The sequence below is a fragment of the Mixophyes fleayi genome, chromosome 5 (assembly GCF_038048845.1).
Source record: "Mixophyes fleayi isolate aMixFle1 chromosome 5, aMixFle1.hap1, whole genome shotgun sequence".
Lineage (NCBI taxonomy): Eukaryota > Metazoa > Chordata > Amphibia > Anura > Limnodynastidae > Mixophyes > Mixophyes fleayi.
The window spans coordinates 224682107-224701556 of NC_134406.1; the positions used below are offsets into that span (position 1 = coordinate 224682107).

At 37.5% G+C, this 19450-nt stretch overlaps 1 protein-coding gene across 1 annotated transcript in view; it reads left to right on the top strand.

Moving 5' to 3' along the window:
• XKR4 (XK related 4) overlaps positions 1–19450 on the top strand; it is a 296773-nt gene that overhangs the window by 202684 nt on the left and 74639 nt on the right. The window contains exon 2 of the mRNA XM_075213524.1: positions 398–597. Coding sequence (XP_075069625.1) covers positions 398–597 — 200 coding nt within the window. The remainder of the gene's footprint in view (positions 1–397; positions 598–19450) is intronic.

Genomic DNA, 19450 nt, shown 5'->3' on the forward strand with positions numbered 1-19450 from the left:
GCCAAAGCTTGTGTCCAGCAAAGGCTAGCACCAACAGGAAAATAGGTTTTATTATTAAAATAAAATTAAAAAAAAAAAATAGAATTTTTTTTTTTTTTAAAAAAAAGGAAAATTGTTTTAAGTTTTATATTTATGGAATCTCTAACTGGAATGCCAAGTCCGGTCCAAATACCAGTATGCATGGCCAAGCCAGAATGCCAGCTTATGCATGCTCAGAGAGTCCCAGGAATGGTTTGGCACGTGGTAAGACTCCTCTTACTGCTGAAACATCATTAAGGTAGCGGTCTTAGTAAATAGACTCCTATATGTCTCAAACTTTGCAGGCTGTTGCTATCTATGTGATATGTTGTTATCCTTCTGTACATTAATGACAAATGTATTTTCGTCATGGTTTCAGGTATTTCCATACCATATACTTGGGGATTCGCAGCAGGCGAAGTGGAGAGAACGACAGATGGAGATTTTATTGGAAGATGGTCTACGAGTTTGCAGATGTGAGTATGCTGCATTTGCTGGCCACATTTCTGGAAAGCGCTCCACAGCTTGTCCTGCAGCTCTGCATTGTCGTACAGACTCGAAGCTTACAGGCCCTTCAAGGTAATTAGACTTATTTTTTAATGAAAAATTTAGTATGCAGAATTACGTGATTTAAATATTTAAATACCTAGGTGAAATGTGTATTTTTGTGTATGATCACCAACAGAATCCCAGTCTTGATATATGTTCAGTAACAATGCTTCACTGTATTCTTTGACAATTAACTGTAAATACAAATGGCTATTGAAACCAAAGCCATACTATTAATAAACATGAACAGCAGCATGGCAGTAAACAGGGTAATACAGTAAATATTGGCCAAGGGGAGGCACCGCTAGAAGTCTGATCCTGAGTGTATATATTTAAATGGTAAGAATGGGGCACAGTGCCCACAGTGCTGGTAGATGACACAGAATAATTTTCCTGAAGCTGGTGTTTGATGAGTTTGAAAGAGTGAAATTTGGGCACTGCAGAAATGACATTTGTGTATCTGCCATATAATACAAAGTTATAAATTACACACACATAAGAAGAGAAACATGTTTGGAAAATATTTTTTATAGGAAAAGGAAAAACTATATGCAGGAAAAAAAAAGCTTAAACAACTAACAGTTCATCCCTGAAGAAGCCTGTTACAGGGGAAATGCCTTGGATATAGATATTGCAACATTTTCCTGACATTTATTGCCATTTATGAACATCTATGAACACCTTTGGAGTAATACATAGCTTTTAGTGTGAGAATAAAACAAGTAGCATATACACTGCGGCTCTCAGTAGCTGAATACTTACAGTCGGCACAAGCTCGTCTAACTTTGCAGAGCTTTTACAAATATTTATTTGAAGCGAGACATGAAGCTAGTTTGTGCCTATTGGAGCCTAAGCAAGTGTTCAGTTTATCATACTGCCATCACATTTCTTATTCAACAATTTGGGATATCAGTCCCACTTTACTTAAATATACAATTCACCTATTTGAACTTCCTATTTTTCCTATTTTTTTCCTGCATTGTGCTCACTTTTTGGAACACCTTAAAGACATTATTTACATCTGACAACTGGACCATTTACAGTGCAATATTTACCCAGCATTTTTTTCAGATTATTTATTAGCATTAAATCAAAATATTTTGTGTTTTGTATATTTTATGTATATTTTGTATGTGTATTCTGGTTTTTGTTACATTTCTTTTTCATTTTTTTGATTTTGATTTAGATTTTGATTCAAAAAAAAAATCTTGATTTGTTTTCTTTCACTATATTATTCCTCATTTGCCTATTACTGTTTGATTACTGTGACACTATCTATAGGCATTGTATTTGATTATAAATTTATTTAGGAGTTCTGGACAGAATGTACTTACATTTTGTGTATAATAAGCGTATATATTGACTATATACAAATGTTGATGCAAATAAACGTCCTTCACATACACAACTTTCTGTCTAGTATACTAGATCATCTTACACATCCATGGCCACCTCCACAACCTTTTGCACCTTGGAGTTCTTTCTGTTTTTGTACAATTACTTTAGGTCTAGGGGTCTCCTATTACCTCGTTTTGGCTACATTTCCGATCCCTCCATTCCCTACATAAGGGAGCACAGATAAGGGGGTAAATTTATCAAGCTGCGTGTTTGGAAAAGTGGAGATGTTGCCTATAGCAACCAATCAGATTCTAGTTGTCATTTTGTAGAATGTACTACATAAATGATAACTAGAATATGATTGGTTGCTATAGGCAACATCTCTACTTTTTCAAACCCACAGCTTGATAAATTTACTCCAAGGTCTCTTCTATCCCAATATAATATTTTTTTTAAATTAAAAGTAAAAATAAAACATTGTTCATTCTGACTTTTCGCTGAAGCTGTTAAACAGTAAAGTATTTCCTTCTCTCTACACACAAACAGCTAAACAGCTATAACCTCTAACAACTCTACAGCACTTATATAGGACAAAATGCTAAAATGATAAAGCACAACATGTCAGTTATGAATGTTGTCACCTCATTTGCCCTGCCCCAGTGTATAAATGAATCAATATGCGGTCCATATCAAGCATTTCTGTTACTCAGTCAATCAATCAAGCTCTGGCTTCTCAACTGAATCAGACTGATTCACGATGACTTAAGCAAGGTCAGCTTTCTCCAAAAGTAAGAACAAACGTGTTTGCTGAACATCTTTTCAGTTATATTTTTTTAACTCAATTATATGCATGATTTGTTATATAGCAAAGTAGCAGGATATTGTATTAATGGATTACAAGAGATGAGCTATTTAGTACACAGTGATAGATGTAGGAGGGCAGAAACTTTTATCTTGTATGTGATCTAGCAGAATTCAATATGTTGCCATGAAAATGTCTTTTTGAGACCTCCAGCACTGTGTGAAGGCAGGACGGAGGATCGAGGAGTCGGTTACTAGGGCTGCCTTGGAGCCCAAGATGGTCTTAATCAGGTTGAATAAGAAAATATTGTGATAAGTGTTGGCTTGATATTTATCATGTAGGTAGGGAATCTGTGGATAACCATCTGTGTTGCTACAACACCTGATTGCCGAAGGCTGCCCAAGCCTAGGAACTAAAAGACAATCACCAAATGACTCTAGAATTAATTTTCTTATGGGAAAAAGTTACTATTCATTTATTATACTAGATATTTGTTCTAGTAATTTGTAATCCATATGTAAATAAAAGCAAGTAGTCATATTTATTGGTATGCTAGTAGAGAAAGTATACAGATGGCGACTGCCACTGTGCATCAGGGAGAGGAAAAAAGCGTATTACTATTTGTAAAGTGCACGTGTCACTTGTGGAGACAGTCATATTGTATTAATATTCATGAGAATGCAGGCACTGAGGGACTGTGACCATACTCACTGGTTTCTGGTAAACTGATTCCCATGAATACTGGTTTATCCCACGTAATGGCAGCTTCCACTGTATGTAAGTGGCATATGCTCTTTTCTACAAAGTTATTTTGGTACATTTAAATATTTTGCTGTTTGACAAGCCCAGTTTTGCAGGTTTAATAACCTTTCAAGTTATTTATTTAATTAAAACTGAACTCTAGTATGTACTGCCTGAAGAATAGATTCAGCTATGTACAAGTCAGTTGTGAGGATTCCAGGGCAAAATTAAGCCGGTTCGTCCTTCTACCCGTAGGTCAGCCCAGTTGCATTGCCTGTGACCTTCTCAATGCTTCAAAGGGGGTTAAATAAATCACTTAGGCAAGTAGTGGGTGAAAAATGGACCTTTTTATTACATGTAACACACAGCACACAAAACAATAACAAGTATTCCACAATACCAGAGGGTTAATATTATTATTGTTTTTATAGAGTTCACCACACTGCAAACTGCACACACCTATACCTCACCAGCAATTTTGTCTCAATCACTTTGATGCGTAATCCCGGCTACTGAGCCACAATCTCCACTCCATGGTAGGGACTGAGCTCAATGTCTTCCTGATTTTTGCTGGCCCACAAAGAACGCACAGTCCTTAGAAGCTTCATTGTCCCCACAGGCACTATCCTGGACCAGTCTGATGGGAGTAGTAACTCCTAGTCAGCACTGTCCTGTCTCCCTGCATCCGTCTTTTAAAACCTCCCTCTTCCTCATGGTGGGGTGCATACTTGCCGACTTTTTAAATAAGTTGTCTGGGAGGGTGTCCGTCGATGGGGCGTGGCCAAGCAAATAGCGTTGTTAGGTCCCGCCCCTTTTCAATCTTTGCCATTTTCGATTAATCTCAAGCATGGGGCGGGGCCATGATGACCCATTTAGCGCCACCCCATCCCACTTCACCAATAGAGATAGCTGGATCCGGGAGGTTTTACTGCTTTCTTGGGAGTCTGGGAGAACTCCCAAAAATTTGTGAGACATTCCGGGAGAGTAGGCAACAATGGGTGAGGTGTCTTCAGATGGGCATTCCTGTAGCTCTCACCCACAGCTGGAATTTGGTTTGCACATACCAGGGGCTGCCCGTGGACCTCCCCTAGTACTCAGCTCACTTGCATGCACTTTGCTGTGTGTGGTTCCAGCAGTCTACTAAAACAGGATGCAACTCAATTTAACGTTGGAACCAGTGACAGCCTCAGTTCCAGTATTATGACACAGACAATTACCATCACATTCAATATGAGCCCGTTATGAGGGGTCATTGTGAACCCGCTGAAATTTCCTTCAAGCTGGGAACGGCCATGTCTGGAAAGAGAGACAGTCTAGATTTTTGCTACCGCGTTGTATTAATAGAACACTTACAATAGTGATCTATTGTAAGCATAAGATTAAAAGAGCCCCGCTAAGAAAAATATAAGTTCAAATATAATAATTTAAGATAAAGAATTTAAAATGGTCCCTAAATATAATGTCACACGTTTTCTGTGAAAATTAGGCATTTCGCATAAGTGTCATCCCGTTACTGTACTGTGAAAACTCTTACTTTGTGTGGGGTAGTATGCACTCTGTAGGCTGTTTCTAGCTTTTAGTGGATAACCAGTTTAATTAGTAGTGAGCTTTTTCAGAGTCTTTACAGACTAACTTTCCAAGTTACAAGCAGAAAAATGATGTATTGCTATAGCTCATTTGAATGTCATTACCCAGTGTTCCTGGCTGCAGTATTGTGTTGACAAATTATTTTCAGAGAATAAAACGGATGAGCATTCATTTTCTTCTGTTCAAAATCTAATAACCCTGAACCGCTTCCAATTGTCTCCTGCCAAAAGAATATTATCATTGCAAATACTGATCAGCATTTGTTCATTATAGATTTCTTAATTGAAGATTCTCAGTGAAGACCATCTTGGGAGTTTAATTTTAATCAGAGTGTTTTGTGAAAGCTCTATTCACTGCCTTATCAACAACTATAATTTTCCTGGGAAAAATGCATTTCCTTTATATTATTGTGAAAAAAAACCATCATAAAGAGTTAAGTATGTGACTTCCTAGTTAGCAAACAAAGATGGTTGCTCTTTCACAAACACATATGGGCCAATGATGATGTAATCGGTTATTGCAGCTGGAACTATTTTGCATTTTCACCCACATAAAGCAATATAAAACAAACATACAAATTGCAAAGTATTCTAAAGCAGCACGTTTAAAGTGACACTGTACATAAAAATGTTGTTATAGTAGGAGATGAATTGTACTTCCTTATATTTGCTTGTCAGGATAGATGCATTTATTGAGAAAATAATCAAATAGTTGAAAGCTGACATATATCTGAGGTCAGTTTGTTTAAAGTCATTCGCTTGTGTCAAGTAAATAAATATTATAGTTGTGATAATTTGTAAAGGGTTTGTCATTACAATGCCATTTCCCCTTAAATGAATTGTCAGTGTAGATAAAGGCTGTTCTGGTGCTTTAGCGGTTGCTAAGAGTTTAATAAAACAACAGGTACTGAGCACATGTAGGTTATAGGGTTCACCGAAGAGGCCCTGGCACCAATGCTATTGCTATCAATGCTACCTCAAGTGCTATACCACTGTCCAATGCTACTAAGTCATACCTGCCAACCGTCCGTCTGCATGGCAGAGCAGTGGTTAATGGTGCTGCGTGCAGTGGTGAATGGTGCTGCGTGCACAGCAATGGAGGTGTTGGGAGGGGTGGAGAGTACGCAGTAACCTTGTTATTTAAAAGCGCTATACAAGCTCATGGGTGTGACCTCACCCCTACCATGATGTGACCACGCCCCCTGCCCCCATGTCGGATTCTCACATGTCGGGAGATAGGTCTAAAGTGAATAGACTAAAAAAAATGTTGGGCTGTCTTGTCTACATAGTAACATGTTAAACTGTAACTAAAATATTTCCTTTTCTTTTTTTTTTTTTTTAAAAAATAAGTTTTTATTGAGATTTAAGAACATAAAAAGGTTATACAAACATTTTCAACAGTATTTGTTCTGATTGGTCAATTATAAAGAAAATACAATCTCATGACATTGTGTCAATATAAAGAATGAACATTTCTAATCTTATAAGGAAAGCTATTGATAACCTAGTACCAAAAACTAAAACACAAGCACAGTGGTTGGGAAGGGGTAAAAACAGAAGGAAAGGGTGGGAGGATAGCATAATAAGAACTCATATCAATATATCAATTAAGGTCTCAGCTAATCGATTAAAATATATCTAAATCTTATTTAAAACCATTTTGAAGAATAACCTAATCTAATAATCATATAGATCCCTTATATCTCTGTATCTATACATTTATATACATATATACATATATATATAAATACACATACATACATATACATACACATACACATAGCTCAGGTGGGTATGTTTAAGGCTGCGAAATCTGGAGAATCAATAAAATGCAACCAAGGACCCCAAATAATAGAATATGTTTCAAAAGAATCAGCAGTTGATAGATGTAGTTCCTCCATAGACCTATAATACTCTAATCTATTAATCCACTCACGGATATTTGGTGGTGTAGTTGTTTTCCATCTTGCAGGTATAACTGCCTTAGCAGCCGATATCACAAATTTTAGCAAAGATTTTTTAAAGCAGGATATAGACATATCTATTTTATTGAGGAGCCAGAATACTGGGGTATCGGGAATGGATTGGCCAAGTAATTTCCAAAATATTTACTTTTTGTAATTTTTTTTTAATGTCTTATCATTACTAGGGTCCTAAAAAGTTATTCATAGGGACTGAATGCCCAGATAGGCAGGAGGGCGACTGCTAATCTACAGTATTATTGCCCACCATAGAAAATAACGACTTAATTCCGTAGGTTAATTCACAAAAGTCATCAGCAGCTACAGGGAAGCAAAGCTGTCAATCTACATCCTGATTCATGGAATAATAAGAAGGGCTGTTGACAACTCGCTATGCCCTCAGGTGAGGCCACCGCTAAGCTGTCCACTTTCACAAGCTTTGCCTGCAGGGTGCCAGGCTGCCCAACTATACAGCTAGTGTCTTCATTTCAGAGGTTTGCCTATTACTTTAACCCAACAAACGAGTTAGATAAGTAAAATGTTTCAGTCAATTCTGATTTTTTATTAACTGTCAGTGTTTCACAACCAACAAACCAATTTATGACAGTCATGTCAACATAGGACAATCAGAACAGTGTCATTTAAAAAGCAGATATTGACCAAAATGTTTCTTTTTAATAATTAATTCTATATAAACATTTCTTTTTGTTTGAAAACATATTTTAAGTAACTTTTTTTATTTGAACCGTTATTTACAGATTTCTCAATTGATTCACAGATAATGGAACTACTTCCACAAAGTTTTGTTCATCTCTAGTGTTTGTGCTATTGCCTATCAACCACTTCACACCAAGAGCTAGTAATAGTGAAATATGACATTTTGTTTAATATTCTGTTGTGTTCTATTATTGAAGGTAAAAAGTCAATATGAGTCATTAAATGTTCCATCATGTTCATTTTGCTTTAAAACAGAAAACATCCTCATTAAAACTAGACACATCACATGACTCGCCAGTGTATTTTATGCTATTTACACTCTATTCTGCGGCATTACATAAAGTCTACAGGAAGAGACCAGGGTGATCATCCTACAGTTAGCATTACTGTTATTGATCCTACTCCATTACCCTTAATGAGCACTGAATGTGCTTTGAAATATTTTATTAGTTTTAAAGGATTTCAGGAACTTTCTGCAGACTTGTTTAACTATTCTTATTTTATTCTCAGTTTTGCATGATGAACTTTTTATTTATCTAATCTAAAGTGATATGTACAGATGCTCACTGACCCCCATGAACTGTTTTTGGTTTTGGATCTGGATTAGCTTTGTGTTTTGGTTTTGGCAAAACCGCCCTTGTGTGTTTGGTTTTGGTTTTGTATTTTTTAGAAAAAATCCTAAAATATGCTAAAATCACATAATTTTGCTCTTTTTCTGTTCCTACATTATTATTAACCTCAATAATACTAATTTCAAGTCATTTGCAGTCAATTTTGACCACCTCACAAGTCACAATATTATTTTCATACACTTTCAAACAAAGACTGCAGCGACCTGGCTGGATACTAAGCGACAGAGCAATGACTCAAACACACGGCAGTTCACAGCACATCTAGGAAACATTGCCACACAGCAGTGGCAGAAAAGAAAAATGGTGCAAGATGGAATTGTCCTTGTGACAACCCTCCCTCCCTCCCTCCCAAGATGGCATTGTCCTTCTTTGGGACCGCCCTCCCTCCCATCCACCATTATGTTGGATCTTAAAATGGAATCCAAAACTCGCAAGATCCGAGATCCGACGACCTAACAATGACCTGGAACATGCATGTATAAAATCACGCTCACATTTAGGGAGGATACATGGCCAACCTCTAAATCAAAATTATACTCAGCACTACTATGGGCTCTAACAAGTTCAGTTTGGGGAACAGACCTTAGTGATACCCCAGATGCATCAATTCCACCAGCTGAAAACATCACTGACTTTACCTCACAACATAGCCAATCTCTGCAAAAATAACATTGGTTGCAAATACTGAGCTCTCATAGGTATGATGATGATGAACAACATTCAAAGATTATATTGTCACCATCTACAAAACAGAATTTTGAATCTGTTGTTTTCTAAATACAATTTATCTACAAGCAGAAGATCATTGATTTAAGAGATGCTGTACCGCAAATCAGCGATCATCGCACAGTACTTACTTTTTATCACAGCAACTGCCGAAAATCCATCTTCGCAAAGATATGATGTCGCAATTGGAATTCACTCAGCTCTAGCACATAGCTGTGAATATTCATCTATTACTGATATCCAAAACTCATTAGTTCCATGCTGCCAAATTTTGTTTATAAAGTGCTGTCGCAAGACAACTCAGTGAGAGGTTCTTCTTCCGCAAAGGTAAATTCAGATGGGGCCTTAACCTTGAATGAGTCTTGCATCAATGCAAACTGCTCAATATTTTTGGAAAGTATTATTCAAACCAGTCACTTCAAAAAAAAAGTTTGTGAGTCAGTCAACTTCATTGGATGTAACGAACTGCGACTGGGGGAAACAGTCTTTGCCACCACCTTCATTCATTCTTCTTCCCCATAGTAATAACTTTTTTTTCCCAAAGGCTAAAACCTTTTTGGCGAATTCCTGATTCAACACATTCCATTTTCAACGAGATTGCACAGGTATAATAGTTTCGATAATAATTCAGTATTCAAGATGTTTTAGCACATTCGTGGTGTTCTTCTTGAGGAAAAGAGTAGAGTTCCTGTCGTAATTCGAACATACGGGATAGTACATGGCCACGGGAGAGCAATGGCGAGCTGCAGTAGTACAACAAAGATGTGTACTCAGATCCAATATCCTTACACATCTATCCCTTCTTTTTATAAAGTACACCACTTTCAATAAACTTTCCAGGACTAGGTTCAGTGGAGGACGCAGGAGCTTTGAAGCAAGGACTTCCCTGCGGGTTATGCAGTGGGTCCACAGTCCTTCTTAGTAGAGTGCTCTAAATAGAGCGACCACCATCGGTACAGACGCCAAAGCACATAGTCCAGTCTAAGCAGTTCTCACAATGTCTTGAGCCTTTACAGTGATACTTTTACAAAAGGGAAGGTCTTGTTTTAGAAATGTACCATTTTTGTTCTTTTAATTATTTTAACTTTCTGGTAAAATAATCAAGGGACTTACTAGCTATGTTAGGGTGATTGATCTCTAAGTGGTATTTTAGTTACATGGAATCACGCTGTCTAACAGTTTAAGATCCAGTGTGGCTTAACCAGATTTAAAAAAAAAAAAAAGGAAAACCCTCAAATTAAAAACAAAGATTAATATCTTAAAAACAAGGATTTGGCAAGTAGATGTTAAAATAAACTATAAAATGGATGGGTTTGAACATGTCCATGCCATTTGAAATATATTCATTTTACTGTAAACATTATATTGAGTGAATACAAAAGTAACATACATACATGCAGAGACAGAACTAATGAGCTGTGGTCCCTGGTGCAGGGAGAAGGGGAGGAGGGAACGGGGGCCCCGACCATGTGCATCTGCCGTGCAGCGGGCACTATTATTTCCATGGACCCCAGTGCATGGCCCCAGCTGCACCAATGGTAGTTCCGCCTCTGCATACATGCATAGGTTTAACATGTTAATAACATAATGACAACCAGTAACAGTATAAGTCATTTCAGAGTTAGTAAATGTACAAACTCCATAGAATCGCTCAGAACTGGGATTTGGTTTGAAAAGCTTGGTGGGGAAAAGCCAAGATGAAAGGAAGTAGGTGTGACTCTGGGAGGGATGGGGGGGTGGGAAGCAGGAGAGGGGGGAGGTTTAGAGGTGCCTGTGGCACAGAGGAGCCCAAAGATTGAAAGAAAAAACACACAAATACAATGAATTGCCTCAAAACAGACATAGTGACTTATAGTGCTCGAGTCATGGGCCTCAGGTAACAGCATTGGATATTTCCAGGTCCTTGAATACTCTCAATTGTATGGGCAATTTACGGAAACTGGAAGATTGTCACAAGTGTCAGGGACTCACTCTCCTCTCAAGAAGTAGCCATCAGACAATTTGCTATGTTTCATATATGTCCAAGTAATCTGGTGGTACGTTTAGAGGTGTCGGAAACTGGGAGTGGATGGAGAAGATTTCAAGTACACTGTACAGTGTATTCAATCTATAACCAGTTTAAATTTGTTTAAACTGTCTCAAACATTGATGAAAATCTTCACCTTGCTCTAGTTTAGCTTACATTTTTTTGGTCTCTCTAAAGTTTGAGAATTTAACGCACTTTAGAACCAGTTCAATGAACCACTTTCAAACAATTTTGAGCATTTCTAAATAGAGCTTTGCTTTTCACAGTGGTCATACTGGCAGGTTAGGCTGGCACCATTTATGCCACAATAAGTATGTCACTGCCGCAACACATATTCTTGGAATTCCAATTGAACAGTCTAGAGCAGAAACACACATAGCTACAATTTCTTGGGTGATGCACTATCTGAATACTGTACTGTAGTACTGTGCAGTGGCTGGACAAGATGATTTGGCAGAGACGCTGAACCATGCCCCTACCTTAGGGCTCCACATATAGACATGGTGTATAGACAGGCCACTTCTCCCTGCTTATCCTTCTGGACCTCTCTGCGGCCTTTGACACACTGAATCACCCTATCCTACTCCACACCCTTCACACGAGTGGCCTTTCTGACATCGTCCTTTTGTGGTTCATATCCTACCTTGAAACTACTCCTTCTCTGTTCCTACCTCTGGTTCCTCCTCCTCATATCCTTCCTTCCCATAGGAGTCCCACAGGGATCTGTCCTTGGCCCTCTGCTCTTTTCTCTGTACACCTCATCCCTAGGTAAACTCATCAATTCCTTCAGTCTCCAGTACCCTCTCTTTGACGACAACACTCAACTCTACCTCTCATCTCCTGATCTATCGACTTCCCTAATCTCTTGGGTGTCCAATTGCTTCTCTGCCATCTCCTCCAGGATGTCTTTACACTTTCTCAAACTTAACATGGCCAAAATTGAACTCATTGTCTTCCTTTTATCAAGAGTCTCCTTTCCTCCTCTACTCTATTTCAATGTTGACAACACCACTATCTCCTCTGTTCCCCAACTTGGCTGCCTAGGTGTCATTCTTGACTCCTACTCTTCCCTCTCGCTTCCACCTCTGTAACATAGCCCGTATAAGACCCTTCCTCTCCCAGGATGCCACCAATACTCTTGTCAATGTATTGATCATTTCTTGTCTCAACTACTGCAACCTTCTACTTACTGGCCTCCCTCACTTCCATCTCACTTCTCTTTGATCTATACTTAATGCTGCATCTAGACTTATCTTCCTCTCTCACCCTTCCCCTACAGAATCCTCTTCAAATGTCTTGCCCTAATGTACAAGGCCCTCCAACTCCACTGCTCCCTACATCTACAATTTCCTCTCTTTACTCATTCCTTCCTACCCTCTTTGGTAAGCCATCTTCTTTCCTCCCCTCTAGTAACTACATCTCACTCCCTTATCCAAGATTTCTCCCATGCTGCCGCCCATCAATGGAATGATCACCCTCGTTCTACCTATCTTTCAGCCTGTATAGCTTCAAACGGTCAATAAAAACCCAGCTGTTTAGGAAAGCCTACCAGTTCTCCTCTTAACCATTTCACTATGTAGTATACCTCACTCTCTTTCATCCTCCATCTCTCCCTCTCTTGCTACTTGTCCTTAGATTCCCCTACATTAACTCACCCCATTTGACAATCGTTTGTCTGCCCCTTTCGCTTTAGATATTAAGCTCTAATGAGCAGAGCCCTCTTCTCTCCTGTTCTCATTACCTATAACTTTTTTTCCAGGCTATAAATAACTGTGTTGTGAGTTGTAGTGTTATTTGTTTACTGTACTGTTATACCATGTACTGTCTTGGTGTACGGTGCTTATGTGGCGCCCTATAAATAAAGATTATTAATAATAATAATAGTGTAATCACATAGTCAGATCATTGCAAAACTATAGAACATATTAGTATTTTGGGAAATAATCCCTAGAAATGGTGATAATATATATGCGTACCTGATAATATATATGCGTCCCTGAATATAATGACAGTCTCAATGCGTTTCTTCTTTTAATAAGACTTCCTCAGGAGATTGCAAGACATTTCATATAACACTGTCTTTATAGTGTAAAGCGCAATTTATAGTGTAAAGTCGCTCGGTATCAAAACATTTTATACATTAAGCACAATTCTTATCCAAAGCAAATCAATTGTATGGCTATTGAACAAGTGACATTAAACTTCAGGAAAGGGAAGGGGGATCTCCAAAAGAAACTCTCCCAAAGGAAGATGTATTGGATCTATGAACTCGGCACTTTAGCTCCACAGGGATTAAGCGAAGGCTATGAGATTGCCCCATTCCTATGAATATATTATTATTTTAAAGGGTTATTCAATGATTTTTATTGCTTTTTCTTTTAATAGATATTTTTATATATGGTATGATTTTAGATTGTTCCCCAATTGATATATATGTTGTACTCTTTTATTATGGATATTTATGATTTTAAGGGCATTTTCTTAGGGATGTAATGATAATATATAAATACTTTAAAATACGTTTAAAATATGCATAAGTATATTCTTAGCGATTTGTATTTAATCTATCTGTGAAGAATTTTAGGGGATTATTTATATATACAATACATGTCCTTTTATTTTTATTCTGCACTTGTAACGGTGTCTAAAAGAATATATTCTGGTAAAATGTTCATTCACAGGACTATAGCATACAGGCTGCATTGGAACGCCAGCCCTAAAGACCGTTAAAAAAAATTAAAAAAAATGTTGATTGTTAATAGGGATCATTTAACGCTGGTTACGTCCTATGCCCACTTGGACAGAACAGTAATGGAAATAGTGTAATCTTGTGGGAATTACGAGATCGCGCATGCACAGTGCGATCTAGTTTTCAGTGTGTATGCACAAAATTCTGCTTTACATTATAAAGACAGCGCTATATGAAATGTCCTTGAAAAAGACTCTTGTTTGAGTCCAAACGCGTTGGAATTCGGGTGCAAGTAGGTCCGTGAAATCAGTTGGATTATCCTGTATCTACAATCTATTTGTGACATGCGAATATCCGTGTTCAATCTGGTATGAGTTTTTACATTACTAGTTTGTCAGATTGAATATTTGGTATACTCTTATCAGCTTATTGTTATTCGTGGAATATGTTTTATATACAATAAACCCGGTGTTTGTGATAATGCACCAGAATTTGTTTATTGTTTCTTTCACTATACGCTTTGTGGGACGGATCCTGTGATTAAATTCGGTGGAGACATCTATGGCTGATATGCATTAATGCTTTACATTACCTGAAGTCCTGTAAGCATACATCTTTTGGGGGATTTGATGGTATTGGCACAACTGTTTTGGTGCAACTTTAAATCTTAATCACAAGGTGGAAGAAGAAACCTCTTTATGGGATTTCACTGGACTTTGAATATTTGTATTATGAAATGTATAGCACCATCTTTTTCTCTATCTTTTTTTATGAGCCTGGATTTCAGATTCTTTATGTGTATTGAGAAAGAAGGATAGAGAACATCACCCTGGTTATAGGACGGTGATACCATTTGGTTCATGAGAAATGTGCCATCATATGTGAAAAGGTGTGCGCCAAGTATTACATGTGTGTCTTTTATTGCATATTGTATATTTATTTGTTTGTGGAGGGAGTGGACTCTCCACTACATGTAACAGGCAGCATACCTAGTGAAGCGCAACTTGTATCAATTACCCCTTTTTAGAATTAGCTATATGAAATGTGTTATAATCTCCTGAGGAAGTCTTATTGAAAGAAGAAACGCATTGAGTGTCATTATCTTCATCTCTTATTCACTTGTATCTGTTTGGTGAACTTATGTACTTTACGACTGTGACTGCTAATACTGCTGACTTCAATGTGGATACAGCAACATGTACAGCCCCTGAAAGACTTCAGATAAGCTTATATTTGTTATCATTTTGTGAGTGCATAAACTATATGTTTTTTGAATTAAAGTGTTGTTTAATTGAAAATACTACACTATATGTTTTTTATTTTTCCTTTGAGGCATCGAGGAATACTAAGTTGCAAAGTGAGATCCAGGAAATAACACAGATAAGCCCAAATATTATTCCATCCTGTACGCTTAAGCACAATCACTGGGTGTATTGGTGTAGTGAGGTTTACCGGAAGTCAACGGTATTACACTATTGTTAGTTTCCATATCTTTTTATATGTTTTGGAGCCTAGGAAGACACCTGAGTAGAAATGTGGGGACCACAACACTGTTACACCATATAAACTAATTTACCTGGTACGCATATATATTATCACTGTAGGGATTATTTGACAAAATACTACACTATCAGGCGCCCTGTTCTCTTTTACCTTTGTAGACATATTCCTGGACTTACCATCTGGCTGATTGAAATGAGGCTGCCGCTTATACACTAGAAAGTGATTAATGGTGTTTAAACATGAACTTATCTCAGACTCGATTCTGAGTGAAGCGCTGCAATATATCCACATTTTCTTCTGTATTTACTAGGGGACATATGGTTTATGATTTTATGTGTTCTGATGGGCTTAAATGAATGTAACGCTCAGCCTGTCCCAAATACAGCAATCTCAACAGCTGGCCATGACTGGTATCACCTTAGTCACTTAGCAATGAATACACCTTTTGTGCCACCACAAAGGATTTATTATGGTGTCCTTACGTTCATCAGAACGACTCATTAATGTTTCACACTTAAATCACATATACATGTAGAATGAGCCTCCCTGGGCTTCATAAGTTCACAAAGAATCACGGAGAAATACTGTAGATTAAATATGTTTAATCTGAAAAATATTTCCAAAGCTTATTTACAAAAAGATAATAAACAGACAAACGATAAGTTGCATATAAGTTTCAAAACATAAAATAGGAAATAAAACCAGAAACCCTACTTACAAGTTCAGGAATTCCCATGTGAGGATTATACATTGAGAAGAATGGCACATTTCAGTCGTGGTAGACCCTCCTCAAAGAAATGGATAATCTGATGTCTGACACAAGGGATTTTTAAACCATTTCTTGTTGGCTCTTCAACCCCCACCTTAGGAATTTTAATTAGATATACTACATTTCGTCATAGTAGCAAACAATTTAAAACAGGCAAAGAAGGGGATTTCTTCTTGCTCATGGCCAGGTGCCGACTTCACATCCAAGGCATAGTTCCCAAGGCCTACTGTCATTCAAAGAACCTACATACAACCTATCACTTGGCCTGGTCCTGTGTACTAAAATCAAGCTTTGAGCTAAAACTCATTATCTTGCATAGAATGTATATAGCTTCTGGTACTCTAAATTCAGCTTCTACCTGCAGTGATTTATCAACTGCACCGTCCCACTCATAGCCTCTACATGCAGCACTCGGGGGATGTCCAGGCTCATCAGATCCCAGCGATAGATTCTGGATCATGTTTAAAGCACAAAGCTCTATGTGGTACTTACAGTAGTGCTATAAACGTATATATTCCATATTAAAGAACCAAACAAGACACCAATCAATGATCAAACTGGAGTGATCCCTTTAATTAGCATGAAGCTTGATTTTGGTACACAGTGAACATTCCTTTGTAATTTAGGGATCTAAAATTCCTTGTCCAGTCCCTCCAAACACTGCTGGAGATGCAATAAATCAAAAGTCAACACTCTTGTCTAGTGTGGCCATATGCTGCAGTTACCATACACTAAATATTGAAATCAGTTTGCATAGCATACTGCATATTCTGTAATCATCTATCCTAATATTTTCGTGTTTCTATTCTTTCAACCTAATTTTCAAATAAAAAAAATCTTGTCAATGTAATTCCAAATACTGGTCTCCTAAAATGAACCTACAAAATGAAACTAATCATGGTCTTTGCCTTTAACAGCCTGCTTTCCTGTATATCAGAACATGCTGACCAGTACTTAATTGCCCCAGGTCTTTTGCACTTCGTAGCAGAGGTTTGTACTAAGGGCTGTATATGCAGAGCAGTAAATAGGTACTAACCAGGCAAGGAAAAGTCCAAACTATCAGTGGAGGTCAGAGCAGGCAAATGGCAAGAATATTTTAAGTCCAGGCACACATGGGCCTGTCCTGTCAAGGGATACCAGCTTGACCATTGTTATATACAGAATATCCTAGCCATCTCAATACTGCTTCATCTGTAATCTCTCTTCATTTCCCTCTTAAAAATGTTGAAAATCCATAAATACAAGATTTTGTTTTAATTCTGCTTAATAAGTAATACATATAATAACTTAATAGTAAAATATATACAACATAGCTTTTTTTTATTAATTAGTATTTTTCAATTATATTATTAATATAGAAATTATAAATTATATACACACACTTTTACAAAGGAAAATAATGTAATGTGAAATAATAATTGTCATTAATGTAATTGCTCCATAGCATGTAACCGTTCCATTAAAAGCAATGGTTTATGCATGGTCTGAGTATGTGTAATGTTTGGTGAACTGGAGAATTAAATGACTCTTCACAATACTATAAATATATATTTTTAATTGACCTTGATTTGTTTTACCAGAAAAAAACTGAGATGTTCAGTCTTATGAATGGAAGTACTGTAAGTGAAGTATAGGCTTTTTTTTTATCTTTTAGTTATACCTGAATATCTTAAACATCACATTTTATAACCTTTTACATACATGCATTGTGATTTTCTTTATTTTAAGGTAAAATATTAACTTTTTACTTACAAACTAGCACACTTTTTTTTGCAGTATAACAAATGTGTAATGTTCAGATTAGCATGAGTTGCTCTTGGGACCGCTATGTCTGGTGAGGTGGATCATGGGAGTGTAAGGGCATATTATTTGTAATAAGGGCTTGGACAGGTAAGTGTGGCACACACCCAGCATCTTCATATATGCTTCTTAGGAGGTGTAAAACTTCCCGCTACCCAAGTCATGGTGACATCAGCGTGTAGTAAAATAAAAAATTAAATACCTTTTTAATAAGTAGTGCTTATAGCTTGGGCTGGTTACCGCTATGTGCGGTTATGCTGGTCAGAGCAGCATGGGGTCACTGTGTCATGACGTGAGCCAGCCCAATCCTGGTCAGATGGTTCTAAATTCCATATAAGAATACCAATCCTAGCACTAGTCTCTTCCTGACCACCCTGGGATGGGTGATGCCAGTATGATACATTACCATAAGAAAAACTGTGGAATTACAAGGCCCAGCAAGCCCTGGCAGCCGCTATCCGCTATAGCATGCTTTTGCTGGTGGCAGCCAGGGTTTGCTGGAACACAGTCCCTAAACCCCTTGTTCTCATCTGTATCGATCTCCTAAGTCCATAGGGATCTTCTTTTACTCCATCATGTACAGAAGTGTCCTAAAGTAAGGGTTAAAAAATGGAAAACTCCTGATTGGACTATGCAGAAAATATGAAAATAATTGGTACAATGTGCAGAGCAGTCAGTAAGGGATGAAAGCAGAATCTCTGTTCAACAGTTGCCATATTAGGAGCTGTCAGTGATTCAGCGGAGTCCTGTCAGTAGTATAAATTAGCTAAATTACAAGTCGCACTTGGAGTGACCTAATTCTAGTCTGTTGTTGCTGTTAGTGTTCTCCCTTGAAGAAGTGCTTTCTAAATAGGATGAAGCACATTAGTTACTTTAACACTAACAACAGACTAGAAGTAGCTACCTCCAAGTGCAACTTTTAATGTAGACAAGAATGTCTGAACTACTGCTTTATTCTGCACCTCAGATCCTGCAGACTGGACTAACAGCTCCTGATATTGCTACTGTTGACCGTCACGGAGATTTAGCTTCATCTACTGACTGCCTGCTGTATACTACCATCCAGATCTTACTGCAGGAGGGACTAGGCAAACTCTATGGGGTTGTGAAATCCCAGCTCAGTAAATCCGGCTGTTTGTATGTTCATCATTGCTAGAATCGTGATGGTGATTTGTTAAGTGGTAGTTTTATAACATGTTCCTTCTGGCCATTTTGTTGGCAGTTTTGCCTTTAGTAAAATCACAGGAAAAACTGCGAAAATCTGACGTTTTCATCAATCCGCCCCTTAGTAATTCTAGACTTATGTAAGTAAGGAGCTTCATTTGCTCTGTTACTTTGACTCTCACTTATTGTGCCTTCCTCTGTTTGGTTTACATATTGTAATGGATAAATGTATATTAAACGGAGAACTGACACTTTTCTTCTTCATTCAGCATCAAGAATACAACGACATTTGCCACATTGGAAACTTTTGTTGCTCCTAAGACTGTTTCAAGTCTGTATTATATGCTTATTTACGATGCTCAAGTGTGAATATACATATAAATATATCTTTACCATTTTATTTTATTATCAGTTGTGGAGTTATTTTTC